Source organism: Hyperolius riggenbachi, chromosome 1, assembly GCF_040937935.1.
Source record: "Hyperolius riggenbachi isolate aHypRig1 chromosome 1, aHypRig1.pri, whole genome shotgun sequence".
Taxonomy (NCBI): Eukaryota; Metazoa; Chordata; class Amphibia; order Anura; family Hyperoliidae; genus Hyperolius; species Hyperolius riggenbachi.
Genome location: NC_090646.1, coordinates 494,937,503 through 494,950,517, shown reverse-complemented (window position 1 = coordinate 494,950,517; position 13,015 = coordinate 494,937,503). Strand labels below are relative to the sequence as shown.

The window sequence follows — 13,015 nt, the reverse complement described above, 5'->3', positions numbered from 1 at the left end:
CAATCAGGCTGTATACAGCCTTCCTTTTGAATCTCAAGAGATCATTTGTGTGTTTCTTTCCCCCTTCTGCTCTCATGCACTGAAGTTTCAGGCTGCTCTTTTCTTCCTGCAAACAGCTTTGCCCTTGTCTGTAATTCCTCACTATGTGAAAGCCCAGCCAGCTCAGAGGACGATTTATCCAGCTTGTAAAAGATAAGAGAGAAGAGAGAAGCTGCTCTAATCTAAATAACACACAGGCAGTGTGCATAGAGGGGCCTGAAAGGGGGAGTTCATAGCAGAACCACAACACTGAAGAACTTGGCAGCCTTCCAGACACAGGCTGACAAGTCTGACAAGAGAGAGATAAGTTGATTTATTACAGAGACTGTGATAGTACAAAGTGCTGCAGTAAGCCAGAACACATTAGAATAGCTTTTGGAACTTGTAGGATGATAAAAAACAGGATGCAATTTTTGTTACGGAGTCTCTTTAAGATCGGATACATCAGTCTAATTGTTTCCAGTACAGGAAGAGTTAAGAAACTCCAGTTGTTATCTCTATGCAAAAAAGCAATTAAGCTCTGCGACTTTCAAAGTCGTGGAGAGGGCTGTTATCTGACTTTTATTATCTGAAGTGTTATTGAACTATTTACTGTTTCTCTACCAGAGGAGAGGTCATTAGTTCACAGACTGCTCTGAAAGAATCATTTTGAATGCTGAGTGTTGTGTAATCTGCACATATTATAGAATGATGCAATGTTAGAAAAAACACTATGTACCTGAAAATAAAAATATGAGAATATTTTCTTTGCTGCTAAACTTCTAGTAATTATTCATAGTACACAACCAATTCATTATATCATATTTTTTTTCGCTTCAGTGTCTCTTTAAGTTAACTGTACAAGAAAAAAAGGTAATTTAATTGGCTTCAGACTCTTTTTAAACAGTTTAAAAAATGGAGTAGGGGTAGTTGCTTACATCCTCCAAGGAAACAAGCGTGTAATTAAAGTTTATTTTTGACATGCCGGATACCGCATTTCACAGGGCATGCCTGCTTCTTCAGGTCATATAATAGAGTTGCAGTACAATGCAAAGTTCAACAGAGGGCCTCAGTACCAAGGTTGTCCTATATGGGTCAGCAGTGGCTTGATAAAACCAAATGTTCAATCCTCAGTGGATAATTGAACTTATTATTTCTACAGGAAGATTAAAAGGGCAGGGCTCTCTCACCATTTTTCATGTCTTGGTTTTGTTACACATTTATTCATATTAAGTATTTCTCTGTTATTACCAAATCTTTATTTTGCACCGATTGTGAATTTTGTACCAACTCTGTATTTTGAACACTGGTGTATACCATTGTCTGTATTATTGTGTACCCCATGTTTGTTCTAACTTTGTACAGCGTCACAGAATATGTTGGCACTTCATAAATCAATAATAATAATAATAATAATAAATACCTGAGCAGTCTGTGTTGGAAATTCATAATTGTCTGCAAAGTAAGATGAAAAGTATTGATACGTGTTCACTGTAATTTCGTAGAGAAAGTGGATTTTTTTTTTAATCTTGATCAGATTTCAGGAGAAATCTAACTTAGTTGCTTTACTATGCAACTGATGATCTACCCATCAAATAAACTGATGGAAACATGCCGACAGTGAATAGACTACTTGCAGATTCCATCAACGTGGTCAAACCTGCTTTAAAAATCCAACCTTAATGTGAACCTGAACTGAAAATAAACCTAGGTGATAATTAATTGTATGTGTAGTAGCAATAGTATATAGAAATGCTTTGTGTATCATATTATTTTCATTGTGAGGGGTAACATTTTGACTGTGAAATGCTCTCAGTATGATGTAAAAAAAAAACTCTTTTATTCAGTTCCTAACAAAAATAAATGATTAGCTTGAAGCCCAGAGAACCAACTATTTAACAGGGATTGCCTGCACAGCCACATAAAAGTGTTTTGGCTTCTGTTTACCATTCAGGTGAGCTGAATTTAGCTTGCTGTTTGATTTGCATCATTTGCATACATAACAGCACAACGTTAAAATATATAAAGATAAATTAATAGTAGGACTAGTACTCTATGTACCCTTGTTTATCTCATCATGTCACATGTCAGTTCAGATACACTTTGAGTGCTGAGTTAATTATTGCTGGATTGATCCTTGGCACACAGTGGATATTTGCCTGAAAAAGATGTCTACAGCGGACATTAAAAAATATTAAGTTAAAAGAACTGTGTCTGGAGATGATAGGCATACAATAAATGTATTTTGTCTTCTTAGTAGTTCCGTGAAAGGAGGGTCCATGCAACTATTACCCTTTCAGTAAAAACTGTCACTTCACTTTCTATTGTGAATATTTATGACTAGCCAACGTCCTGAATCCCTGAGGGCCTAATATGCACTCCCTCAGGATGTAGAGCAGTCGATTGTAGAGTGAATCTGTGCCAGCCCTCAATAAGCCCTTGGTCATGCTGTCACAGTTTGAACACCCCTGAAAGAGACAGTTGAGCAGGCAACACACATGTGGTGTTTCCATTGTTTTCTGTGGAGCAACAAGTATCTGCAAGGATGTTTGCATAGCTATTAGCACTGGACAGAAGCATTGAACTTTTATCTGTTGCTTCAATCTCTTGGCTGTTTGAATGCCAGGATGCCATGTCTGCTTCCTGCTGCTATGATGGGTGCCAGCAGTGTCCATCTAGATGACAAATAGGAAGCCTACAGAATAAATCTGCTGTACACTTGTACATGGCTCCATAATCTGGATAGCATAGCATATGTACATACCGTATGTATTGTGTCCGTACCACATACTTCAGCAGATAACATTGTTTGCAAATTAGAATTGACAGACTTGCCAGTCAGTTAAAGAAGAACAATTGTAAAGGCTTTTTACATTTCTGTTTCAGGGTCGACCAGAGCTAACCCCTACTGCCATCGCAGCTGGAAAACTTTTAGCCCGGCGCTTGTTTGGTGGCTCTACAGAACTGATGGATTATGACAGTGTAAGTGGTTTTGTGCAGTTTACCTCTTCCGTACATGATTAGGTAAAACATCTTTTACAATAATCATACTCTGAGGGGTAACCTGTTTAGGTCTACTAGTAGTAGTAGATCTACAGTATTTCACAAAAGTGAGTACAGCTCTCACATGTTTGTAAGTATTTTATTATATCTTTTCATGGAACAACACTGAGGAAATGGCACTTTAGTCAGCACACAGCTTGTATAACACGGTGGCTTAGTGGTTAGCGCTCTCGCCTTGCAGCGCTGGGTCCCCGGTTCGAATCCCAGCCAGGTCAACATCTGCAAGGAGTTTGTATGATTTTCCCGTGCCTGTGTGGGTTTCCTCCGGGTACCCCGGTTTCCTCCCACATTCCAAAAACATACATATAAGTTAATTGGCTTCCACCTAAATTGGCTCTAGACTACAATGCATACACTAGATGATACATACATAGACATAAGACTATGGTAGGGATTCGATTGTGAGCCCCTCTAAGGGACAGTTAAAGACAAGACAATATATATACTCTGTACAACACTGCGGAAGATGTCGGCGCTATATAAATACTAAATTATAATAATATAACGGTGTAAATTTACTGTCCCATCAAAATAACTCAACACACAGCCATTAAAGAGACTCTGAAGCGAGAATAAATCTCGCTTCAGAGCTCATAGTTAGCAGGGGCACGTGTGCCCCTGCTAAACCGCCGCTATAGCACCGCTAAACGGGGGTCCCTTCACCCCCAAACCCCCCACTGCGACACTTGGTCGCAGACTTGGTCGCTCCTGGAGGCAGGGCTAACGGCTGCAGCCCTGCCTCCAGTCGCGTCTGTCAGCGGCGCATCGCCGCCTCTCCCCCGCCCCTCTCAGTGAAGGAAGACTGAGAGGGGCAGGGGAGAGGCGGAGATACGCGCTGGCAGACGCGCGTGGGGCAGGGCTGCGGCGGTTAGCCCTGCTCCAACCAGGAAGCGCTCCCCCGCATTACGGAGGGGATTTGGGGGATCAGGGACCCCCGTTAAGCCGCGGGATAGCGGCGGTTTAGCAGGGGCACACATGCCCCTGCTATCTATAAGGTCTGAAGCGAGATTTATTCTCGCTTCAGACTCTCTTTAATGTTTAAACTTCTGGCAATAAAATAGAGTACACGCCTAAGAGAAGAATAGCAAAATTGTGCCTGAAGTTTTTATTTTGGTTGCCCACCTTTATTTTCCTGCACTGCTTTAACTCTTTTGGTCATGGCATTCACTAGAGCAGGTGTCCCAAAACCTTTTGGGCCGAGGGCCGGGTCAACATACTTCAGACTGCTGGGGGCCGTAGTATACATAAAATGATGTAGAAGTCTTTGCGGGCCAGACAGTGAAGCATGCCCAGGTGACAACCTGCAGTTCAATTAGACAGCAGTGTCACCTGATGTGGAATTTGATTGGAAACCTACAAATTTCTGCTTTCTGGCTTCCATGTGGATGGGTGGTGCCAGCACTGCTATTCTATATGCGGACCACCAATATTTAAAGATGTAGCTGACCGCATCTATAAGCAATACATTTTGTGTGTGTGGGGCTGTTAAAAAAGTCTTAGGGGGCCACATTCGGCCAGCGGGCCTTAGTTTGAGGACCACTGCACTAGAGCTTCATAGGTTACCACTGGAATCCTATTCCACTCCCCCATGATGAACCTAGTGGATGTTAGAAACCTTGTGCTCCTTCACCTACCCTTTGAGGATGCCCAACAGATGATGAATAGGGTTTAAGTAAGGAGACATGCTTGGCCAGTCCAGACCTTTATCCTCAGTTTCATTAAATGAATACTATTAGACTATGGTAATTTGTGGCAACAGTAAAAATGATATATTAACAGGTGTAAGGACGGGCAGGGTAAATATCATTGCTGTGTGTAGTCATTTTATTTTGAATTACCCTATAGGCAGTGTCCCCTTAACAAACTGACGCCAAAGTGGATTAGCTTATTATGAGAGGGGGATTCCCCTTTCCTATTGACACACTATATTACTACGTGCTTCCCCACATAACAGTGGAGAGCACGTGACTCGCTGCAGTAAATTACTACCGCTCTCGTTCCTATTCTGTCCAGCAATAAAGTTTATCCTTCTGCATCTTGAAATTAGCTTTAATGCGTGCAGCCTTCTGTGGAAACCTCTCCACAGAGACTGCCTGCGGCTCCGGCCATCCCCATCTTCTGCTCCTGCTTCGGGATTCAGAAGAGCCGCTGTGACAATGGATGTTTGCCATTGCTATGCAACGGCAAACAAGGAAGCCAGAGGAGGGCGGTAGAGCCGCCGCCTAATCAAGGAAAAACCCGAAGCAGGAGCAGAAGATGGGGACGGGCGCAGATAATTGCTCCACCTCAGAGCATGAGAAGTGGAAACTGAGACCCAAGTCTTAGGGCCCTTTCACACCAGAGGGATTTTTCGGCGTTTTAACGCCACGGCCGAAGTTGGTGTTTTGCTAGGTAAAAGAAAGTCCATAGACTTTCATTTTACCTTTCACATCTAACTCAGCGTTTTGGAGCGTTGCGTTTCAACGCTCCCAGGAGCTTTTTCAGGGCTGTTAACAGCCGAAGTTGGCTGTTGGCGTTTCAATGATAGTCAATGGAAAACGCCAACTTCAGCGTTTTCAAAGCCTTTTCAAAGCGTTTTACAGCTATCTTGTTCACTTATTTTTATAGAAGAAAAAAAAAAGGACGTTTTCATATGGGCTGTAAAACTCTTTCAAAAGGCTTTGAAAACGCTATGTATTGGCGTTAAGCAAAAGGCTGACTTTCAGCCTTTTCTACCGCAGCCTCTAGTGTGAAAGAGCCCTTAGTAAATGTACTGCGAGAATAACCACCAAAGTGCAAGGTAAAAAAAAAACAATTGTGTAAAGATATATAAAGTGCATGAACAAAGATGAGATCCACCTATATATGCTCATGAAGAAATCGTGAGGGAATACATAATAGGGCAATGCATAATGATGGATAGGCAATACACAGTGATAGAGAGCATACTATACCCCAGGACGGAATCCACCTGTAAAAGATTAACCTGCAGCAACAGAGTTGGGGTGGAGGGAGGCAAACTAATGCTCTACCCATTGTGTGGTGAGCACCCAGCTTATAAATACATCAGTCAGGTAGTGGCTGGAGTGGACACATGATTGCATGTGTACAATGCCAGGTTGATAGGTGTGGGTAGCTGGAGCCCACGGAAGTCAGCGCTCCCAGCCAATGGAACGCACGGGAAGTAAACCCAGAAAAGTGCCAGTAAATGTTTTAAACAAGTGCTTCACTGTGGATGCAAATGTAAATAGGCTGGGAGTCCAGCAAGTAAATCACTATGGCAGGGACCACTGAGATAGACTTATAGACCCATGTATATCAAATGCAAAGAACATATACAATTACAAATTATGTAAAACATGGATATATTCAAGAATAAAGGGGCATAGAGTAAGAGCAACAAATCTGGCGAGGCAAGATGCCATATATAAGCAGTACATACAGTATGAAAAATCAGCGAGTCGCGATTAGCCTGGATAGCACCGCTAATCGCAATCGCTGCAGTCTCCAGTGATTTTTCTGCGTTTAGCGCGGAAAAATCACTCCCGCAAAACGTTTTGCGGTTTTAGGTGTGAACGGAGTCTAAGTAAATAGGTTTCAGGGTGTGGCAGTCTTATAGCTTAGGCCATCTTTTCGTACAGCAACAATTCTTTCTTTAAGACCCTCAGTGAGTTCTTTGTCATGAGGCACCATGTTGATCTTCCAGTGACCAGTATGAGAGAGCATGAGAGCGATAACACCAAACATAACAACGCCTGCTCCCCTTTCCACCTGTGACCTTGTAACACTAATGTGTACCATGACTCCAGGGAGGGAAAAAAAATGTCTAATTGTGAATGTGTGCACAGGCCTGAAGTCAACATAAAGGCTCAGTGCACACCAAAAACCTCTAGCAGATCCTAAAAACGCTAGAGGTTTTTGAAGCAGATTTCAGAGCGAATCTAGGCATGTTTAGAGACGTTTTCTAAACATGCCTAGCGTTTTCTGGAGCGTTTTTGTGTAGCAGATTACAAATATTGTTACAGTAAAGCTGTTACTGAACAGCTTCTGTAACAAAAATGCCTGGAAAACCGCTCTGATGTAGCGTTTTTTAGAGCTGTTTTCCACTTTCCTATACTTTAACATTGAGGCAGAAACGCCTCAGAAATCTAAAAACTGCTGCAGCCCCCGAGTTTGCATTTGTGGAAAAAACTAACCGCTCTGGTGAGCACCATCCCATTCATTTTCATTAGCCAAGCGGTTTTCCCTCTGCAAGCGTTTTAAAAAACGCTTTAGAACCGCTCTGGTGTGCACCAGCCCTAACCCGTATTTGCTAATCTTTGTGCAATCTTTACTGTATTCTGAAATAACTCAGTTGAGTGCTGCAAAGTGTTGTATAATGTACAAACTACCCATAGTCATAATGAGGTTTTAGTAGAACTCAAATCACAATTTTACTTTAGTATTTGCTCGCAGTGGAGTTTACAACTTACCAGTTGTGGTGTTTTTGTTTTATGGCATTTGAGTGCCATTTCAGATCCCCCCTTAATTCTTGTCCCATTGACAGGGCCTCAGTAAGAAGTAAGGAGAAATCTCCCCAACGAGGAGACGCACCTACCTAGTTCCTCCTACCTGCAGCTTGTCCATATGAAGTTGAATGTATCTGGCACATCCTAATGAATTTGTGGACCTCTATTTCATTGTTTCGTGTTTGTATGTTGGCTGATGGCTTTATCATTTGTTATTATTGCAGGTTCCCACTACAGTGTTTACTCCTCTAGAATATGGTTGTGTGGGCCTTTCTGAGGAGGCGGCTTCTGCGTGTCATGGAGAAGATGCTATTGAGGTATTATTGAAATGTTGCACCTTCTGGGATATCCCGGTCTTCACTTGTATTTCTAGTTGTGTGTGGGTGGAAATGGGAGAATTTAATCTGTGAGATCTAAAAAAATGACTTGAAGTGGCTATAAATGGGAACATGTCTTTGGCAGACACTACTAGACATAGTAGAAGGTTGATAGCTGCCTTACATTGATCACTCACCTCCTGATACCTCTCAATATTAAATAAGATTTCAGCAAAAGTGCTGATCTATTCTCTTTACTGCAGCTGATCGTTTTGTATGTGCATTAGTACAAAACTAGTACAAAGTTACGGTAATACAGCTAACCTTGTAAACATCTCCACTCCCTACCCCACCCCGCCTACATCTGCCTTATCAATTTTATTTATTTCTGTATTTAGATAACAATGACAGAGCACAGTACATAGCACCGCCGACATTTATCTGGTCCTCGAAGAAACTCTGTTAAAGAGGAGCTGTTAGGTATAAGGTCTCAGAGAAAATAAACACATATATCAGTAGCTAAAGATTGGCTGTACTTACATTACATATGCATTTCACTGTCTACGTTTGGATTTCACAGAATTTGTATATAGTATATGCAGAGATAGATGCTCCTGACAGCTCATGGCAGGCTCCATGTTTTTCTGTCAAATGTGTCGTCATGTCCTGCCTGCTTCCTGATCACAGATAAGCTCCTATTTGAACAACACAGTGTGCAGTGAATATTAATGAGCCATGTGGCTAGGAACAATAGCTGACTCCTGCAGAGTACTCTGCCCCGAGATTTATCAGTGCTACACGCTGGACTGATTACAAGCTTCTGTAACGTCTCATTAGCAGCCGAGGGGAGGGCCCCAGAATGCTTTGCAGTTTAGTATGCGGCTTGCGTCCTTATGGGTCTATAACAGACTTGCTGATAAGCACACATCAAAGGTAACTGAGATTTTTATCTTCACTAATGGCTTTTGGGCTTCCTTCTAAACTGTTTAACACAGGAGAATAGAGGTTTAAATTAGCTTCTGCAGCCTGACAGTTACTCTTTAACTTTTATACAGTGGTGTGAAAAACTATTTGCCCCCTTCCTGATTTCTTATTCTTTTGCATGTTTGTCACACTTAAATGTTTCTGCTCATCAAAAAACGTTAACTATTAGTCAAAGATAACATAATTGAACACAAAATGCAGTTTTAAATGATGGTTTTTATTATTTAGTGAGAAAAAAACTCCAAATCTACATGGCCCTGTGTGAAAAAGTGATTGCCCCCCCTCGTTAAAAATTAACTTAACTGTGGTTTATCACATCCAAGTTCAATTTCTGTGGTCACCCCCAGGCCTGATTACTGCCACACCTGTTTCAATCAAGAAATTACTTAAATAGGAGCTATCTGACACAGAGAAGTAGACCAAAGGCACCTCAAAAGCTAGACATCATGCCACGATCCAAAGAAATTCAGGAACAAATGAGAACAAAAGTACTGTAATTGAGATCTATCAGTCTGGAAAAGGTTATAAAGCCATTTCTAAAGCTTTGGGACTCCAGCAAACCACAGTGAGGGCCATTATCCACAAATTACAAAAACATGGAACAGTGATGAACCTTCCCAGGAGTGGCCGGCCGTCCAATATTACCCCAAGAGCGCAGGGAAAACTCATCCGAGAGGCCACAAAAGACCCCAGGACAACATCTAAAGAACTGCAGGCCTCACTCGCCTCAATTAAGGTCAGTGTTCACAACTCCACCATAAGAAAGAGACTGGGCAAAAACAGCCTGCATGGCAGATATCCAAGGCGCAAACCACTTTTAAGCAAAAGAACATTAAGGCTCGTCTCAATTTTGCTAAAAAACATCTCAATGATTGCCAAGACTTTTGGGAAAATACCTTATGGACCGACGAGACAAAAGTTGAACTTTTTGGAAGGTGCGTGTCCCGTTACATCTGGCGTAGAAGTAACACAGCATTTCAGCAAAAGAACATCATACCAACAATTAAATATGGTGGTGGTAGTGTGATGGTCTGGGGTTGTTTTGCTGCTTCAGGACCTGGAAGACTTGCTGTGATAGATGGAACCATGAATTCTACTGTCTACCAAAAAATCCTGAAGGAGTATGTCCGGCCATCTGTTCGTCAACTCATGCTGAAGCGATCTTGGGTGCTGCAGCAGGACAATGACCCAAAACACACCAGCAAATCCACCTCTGAATGGCTGAAGAAAAACAAAATGAAGACTTTGGAGTGGCTTAGTCAAAGTCCTGACCTGAATCCTATTGAGATGTTGTGGCATGACCTTAAAAAGGCGGTTCATGCTAGAAAACCCTCAAATAAAGCTGAATTACAACAATTCTGCAAAGATGAGTGGGCCAAAATTCCTCCAGAGCGCTGTAAAAGACTCGCTGCAAGTTATCGCAAACACTTGATTGCAGTTATTGCTGCTAAGGGTGGCCCAACCAGTTATTAGGTTCAGGGGGCAATTTCTTTTTCACACAGCTCCATGTAGGTTTTGAGTTTTTTTTCTTACTAAATAATAAAAACCATTTAAAACTGCATTTTGTGTTCAATTATGTTATCTTTGACTAATAGTTAACGGTTTTTGATGAGCAGAAAAATGTAAGTGTGACAAACATGCAAAAGAATAAGAAATCAGGAAGGGGGCAAATAGTTTTTCACACCACTGTATGTTTTAGGGCCCTTTCACACTTGTGCGCTTTACTAGCGCTTTCAGCATCGCTTAAAATCGCTAGCGTTTCAAAAAAGCACTTGTTCAATGTATTGTCTATGGTTCTGTTCTCATCTAAGCATTCAGCGTTTTGCTGAAACACAATCGTGTAGCATGCAGCATTTTCTGAGCAATTCTGAGCGATTGGCGTTTCAATGTTAAGTATTAGCTATTCACTGAAAAAACGCTTTCTATACGGTGAAAAATCGCTTCGAAAGTACTCATAAAAAATGCTGGAAAATGCCAGAAAATCACTTAGCGCTTGCGTTTAGCGATTTTAGGTGTGAATGGACCCTTTTTAGATTTGGTGTTTGAAGTGATAATTTTAAATCAAGCAAAAATCTATAAGAACGAGCTCACTCTTAGATTACTTTTTTGAAACTTGATCAGGGATTTAGCAGTGGTTGTTTGAGAGCAGCATAATGTGTACTGCAAAGTTAGTGAGGAGGTGCAAAATTAGTAAGGGTGACATTCTAGTCTAAAATAAATCAGATTTTTGCTGAAATGTGATCTGATATCTATGGCACAGTATTATAATCTTGACAGACAATTAATACCGAGGTAGTACTAATCAATTAGCCTGATTTCCCAAGAAACGTAATAGTGTATGGACAGCCTTACTCTAATGCAGGCTTTCTCAACCAGGTTTCCTTGAGCACTCTGCCGGGGTTCCTTGGCATTTTCCTCCATCATTAGGGAAGTATAATAGAGCACATTATAAAAGAGGGTACTGTGAAAAGAAGCACTAAATTGGAGATCAGAATAATAATGAGCACATTAATAAAAAGTACTAGGATAAGGAGACAGTATAATGAGTGGCAGTGTAATAAGGGGTAGGGAAATAAACTGCCTCACCTACTTAAAGCGGAATATAACCCTGCATTTCAACTTTGCTCTAAAACATTATTTACAGCATATTATATGCAACCAGCATTTTTTTTTTACTAGACCAGCATTGGAAGGGTTACACACAGAGTTTTAAAGTTCGGTGGAGAGAACTGCAGACGCATCCGAAGCTTAGATAGATACATTTAACTAAACAGAATGTAACAACTGTGGAATGTGACTCACTCTCTCTGACTGTGCAAGAGCTGGAGGACAGCCAAAGAGTGTGTAACATTCCTCACTTGTTACATTCTGTTTAGTTAAATGTATCTATGTAAGCTTAAGATGCGTCTGCAGTTCTCTCCAAAGAACTTTAAAGCTCTGTGTGTAACCCTTCCAATGCTGGTCTAGTAAAAAAAAATGCTGGTTGCATATAATATGCTGTAAATAATGTTTTAGAGCAAAGTTGAAATGCAGGGTTATATTCCGCTTTAAGACCATGCCTCCTGCAAAACAAATGCAGGGGTTCCTCAAGATCAAAAGATTGTTTGCAGGGGTTCCATGAGATTCAAAAGTTATTTGCAGGATTCCTCTGGGGTAAAAAGTTTGAGAAAGGCTGCTCTAATGCCACTACACTACCACAGTCATGTGAGTACATGCACTCTAGCACAGTTAAAGTATATAAAATACACTTCTGTACAGTACAAGTACATACAAAACAAGGACTTTTGGCAAATTGCATTGTAGAAGTTTACTTTTTGTGTCGTTCTTTGACTGAATTGTGAAGATAGGTTCTTATTCTCATCTGTTGACAGAAAGTAACACTTCTGGACAGGGCTAGTGTAGGCATGAGAAAGTAAAGCTTGGTATTCTGGCATCCGATTGGATGCTTACTTTCCCTGGCTATATAAGTGAAAAACTTCTTCCATAAAAACGAAACATCTAAGGACATTAAAAACCCTCAGGGCTCGTTTCCACTATTGCGGTGCAGAATCGCCTGGATTCCACCGCTGTTGAAATTCCATGAATTAGCATGCGGATGCGAATTTTTGCGCGGTTTTTGCCGCGAATTCGCATGCGAATTCGCATAGGTGAGGGTATATGCGAAATTAACCATGTCACTCCCTGTTTGAATTACATTGGTACCTATGCGAATTCGCATGCGAATTCGCATGAAAATTCGCATACCATAGCCGCATGCGAATTTCCTATTAAATACATTAGCGGCGATTCGCATGCATTCCACTCGCAGGCGAATTCGTTGGCTCTTTTGTGCGTTTTTTTACCGCTGAAAAAAACGCACCTCAACAACGCTACAGTGGAAACAGGCCCATCCACTTGCATTACATGTGCGAATCTGCATGCGTTGGACGCATGCAGATTCGCGATAGTGGAAACGAGCCCTCAGAATTACCGTATATTCCGGCGTATAAGATGACCTCCCAACTTTTCTGGTTAAAATATAGAGTTTAGGATATACTCACCGTATAAGACTACCCCTCTTCCAACACCCACCAAATAAAAATTAAAAAAACATTATATGCTGGTATGAACAGATACAGGTGCTGTACTGTATGTGGTACCCAGTAT

The 13,015-nt window shown here is 41.3% G+C and overlaps 1 protein-coding gene across 2 annotated transcripts in view; it reads left to right on the top strand.

Moving 5' to 3' along the window:
• The window catches only part of TXNRD2 (thioredoxin reductase 2), a 137,915-nt gene that overhangs the window by 91,150 nt on the left and 33,750 nt on the right, over positions 1-13,015 (top strand). For both annotated transcript variants that reach the window (XM_068243267.1, XM_068243260.1), the window contains exons 13-14: positions 2,905-3,000; positions 7,793-7,885. In XM_068243267.1, the coding sequence (XP_068099368.1) occupies positions 2,905-3,000; positions 7,793-7,885 (189 nt within the window). The remainder of the gene's footprint in view (positions 1-2,904; positions 3,001-7,792; positions 7,886-13,015) is intronic.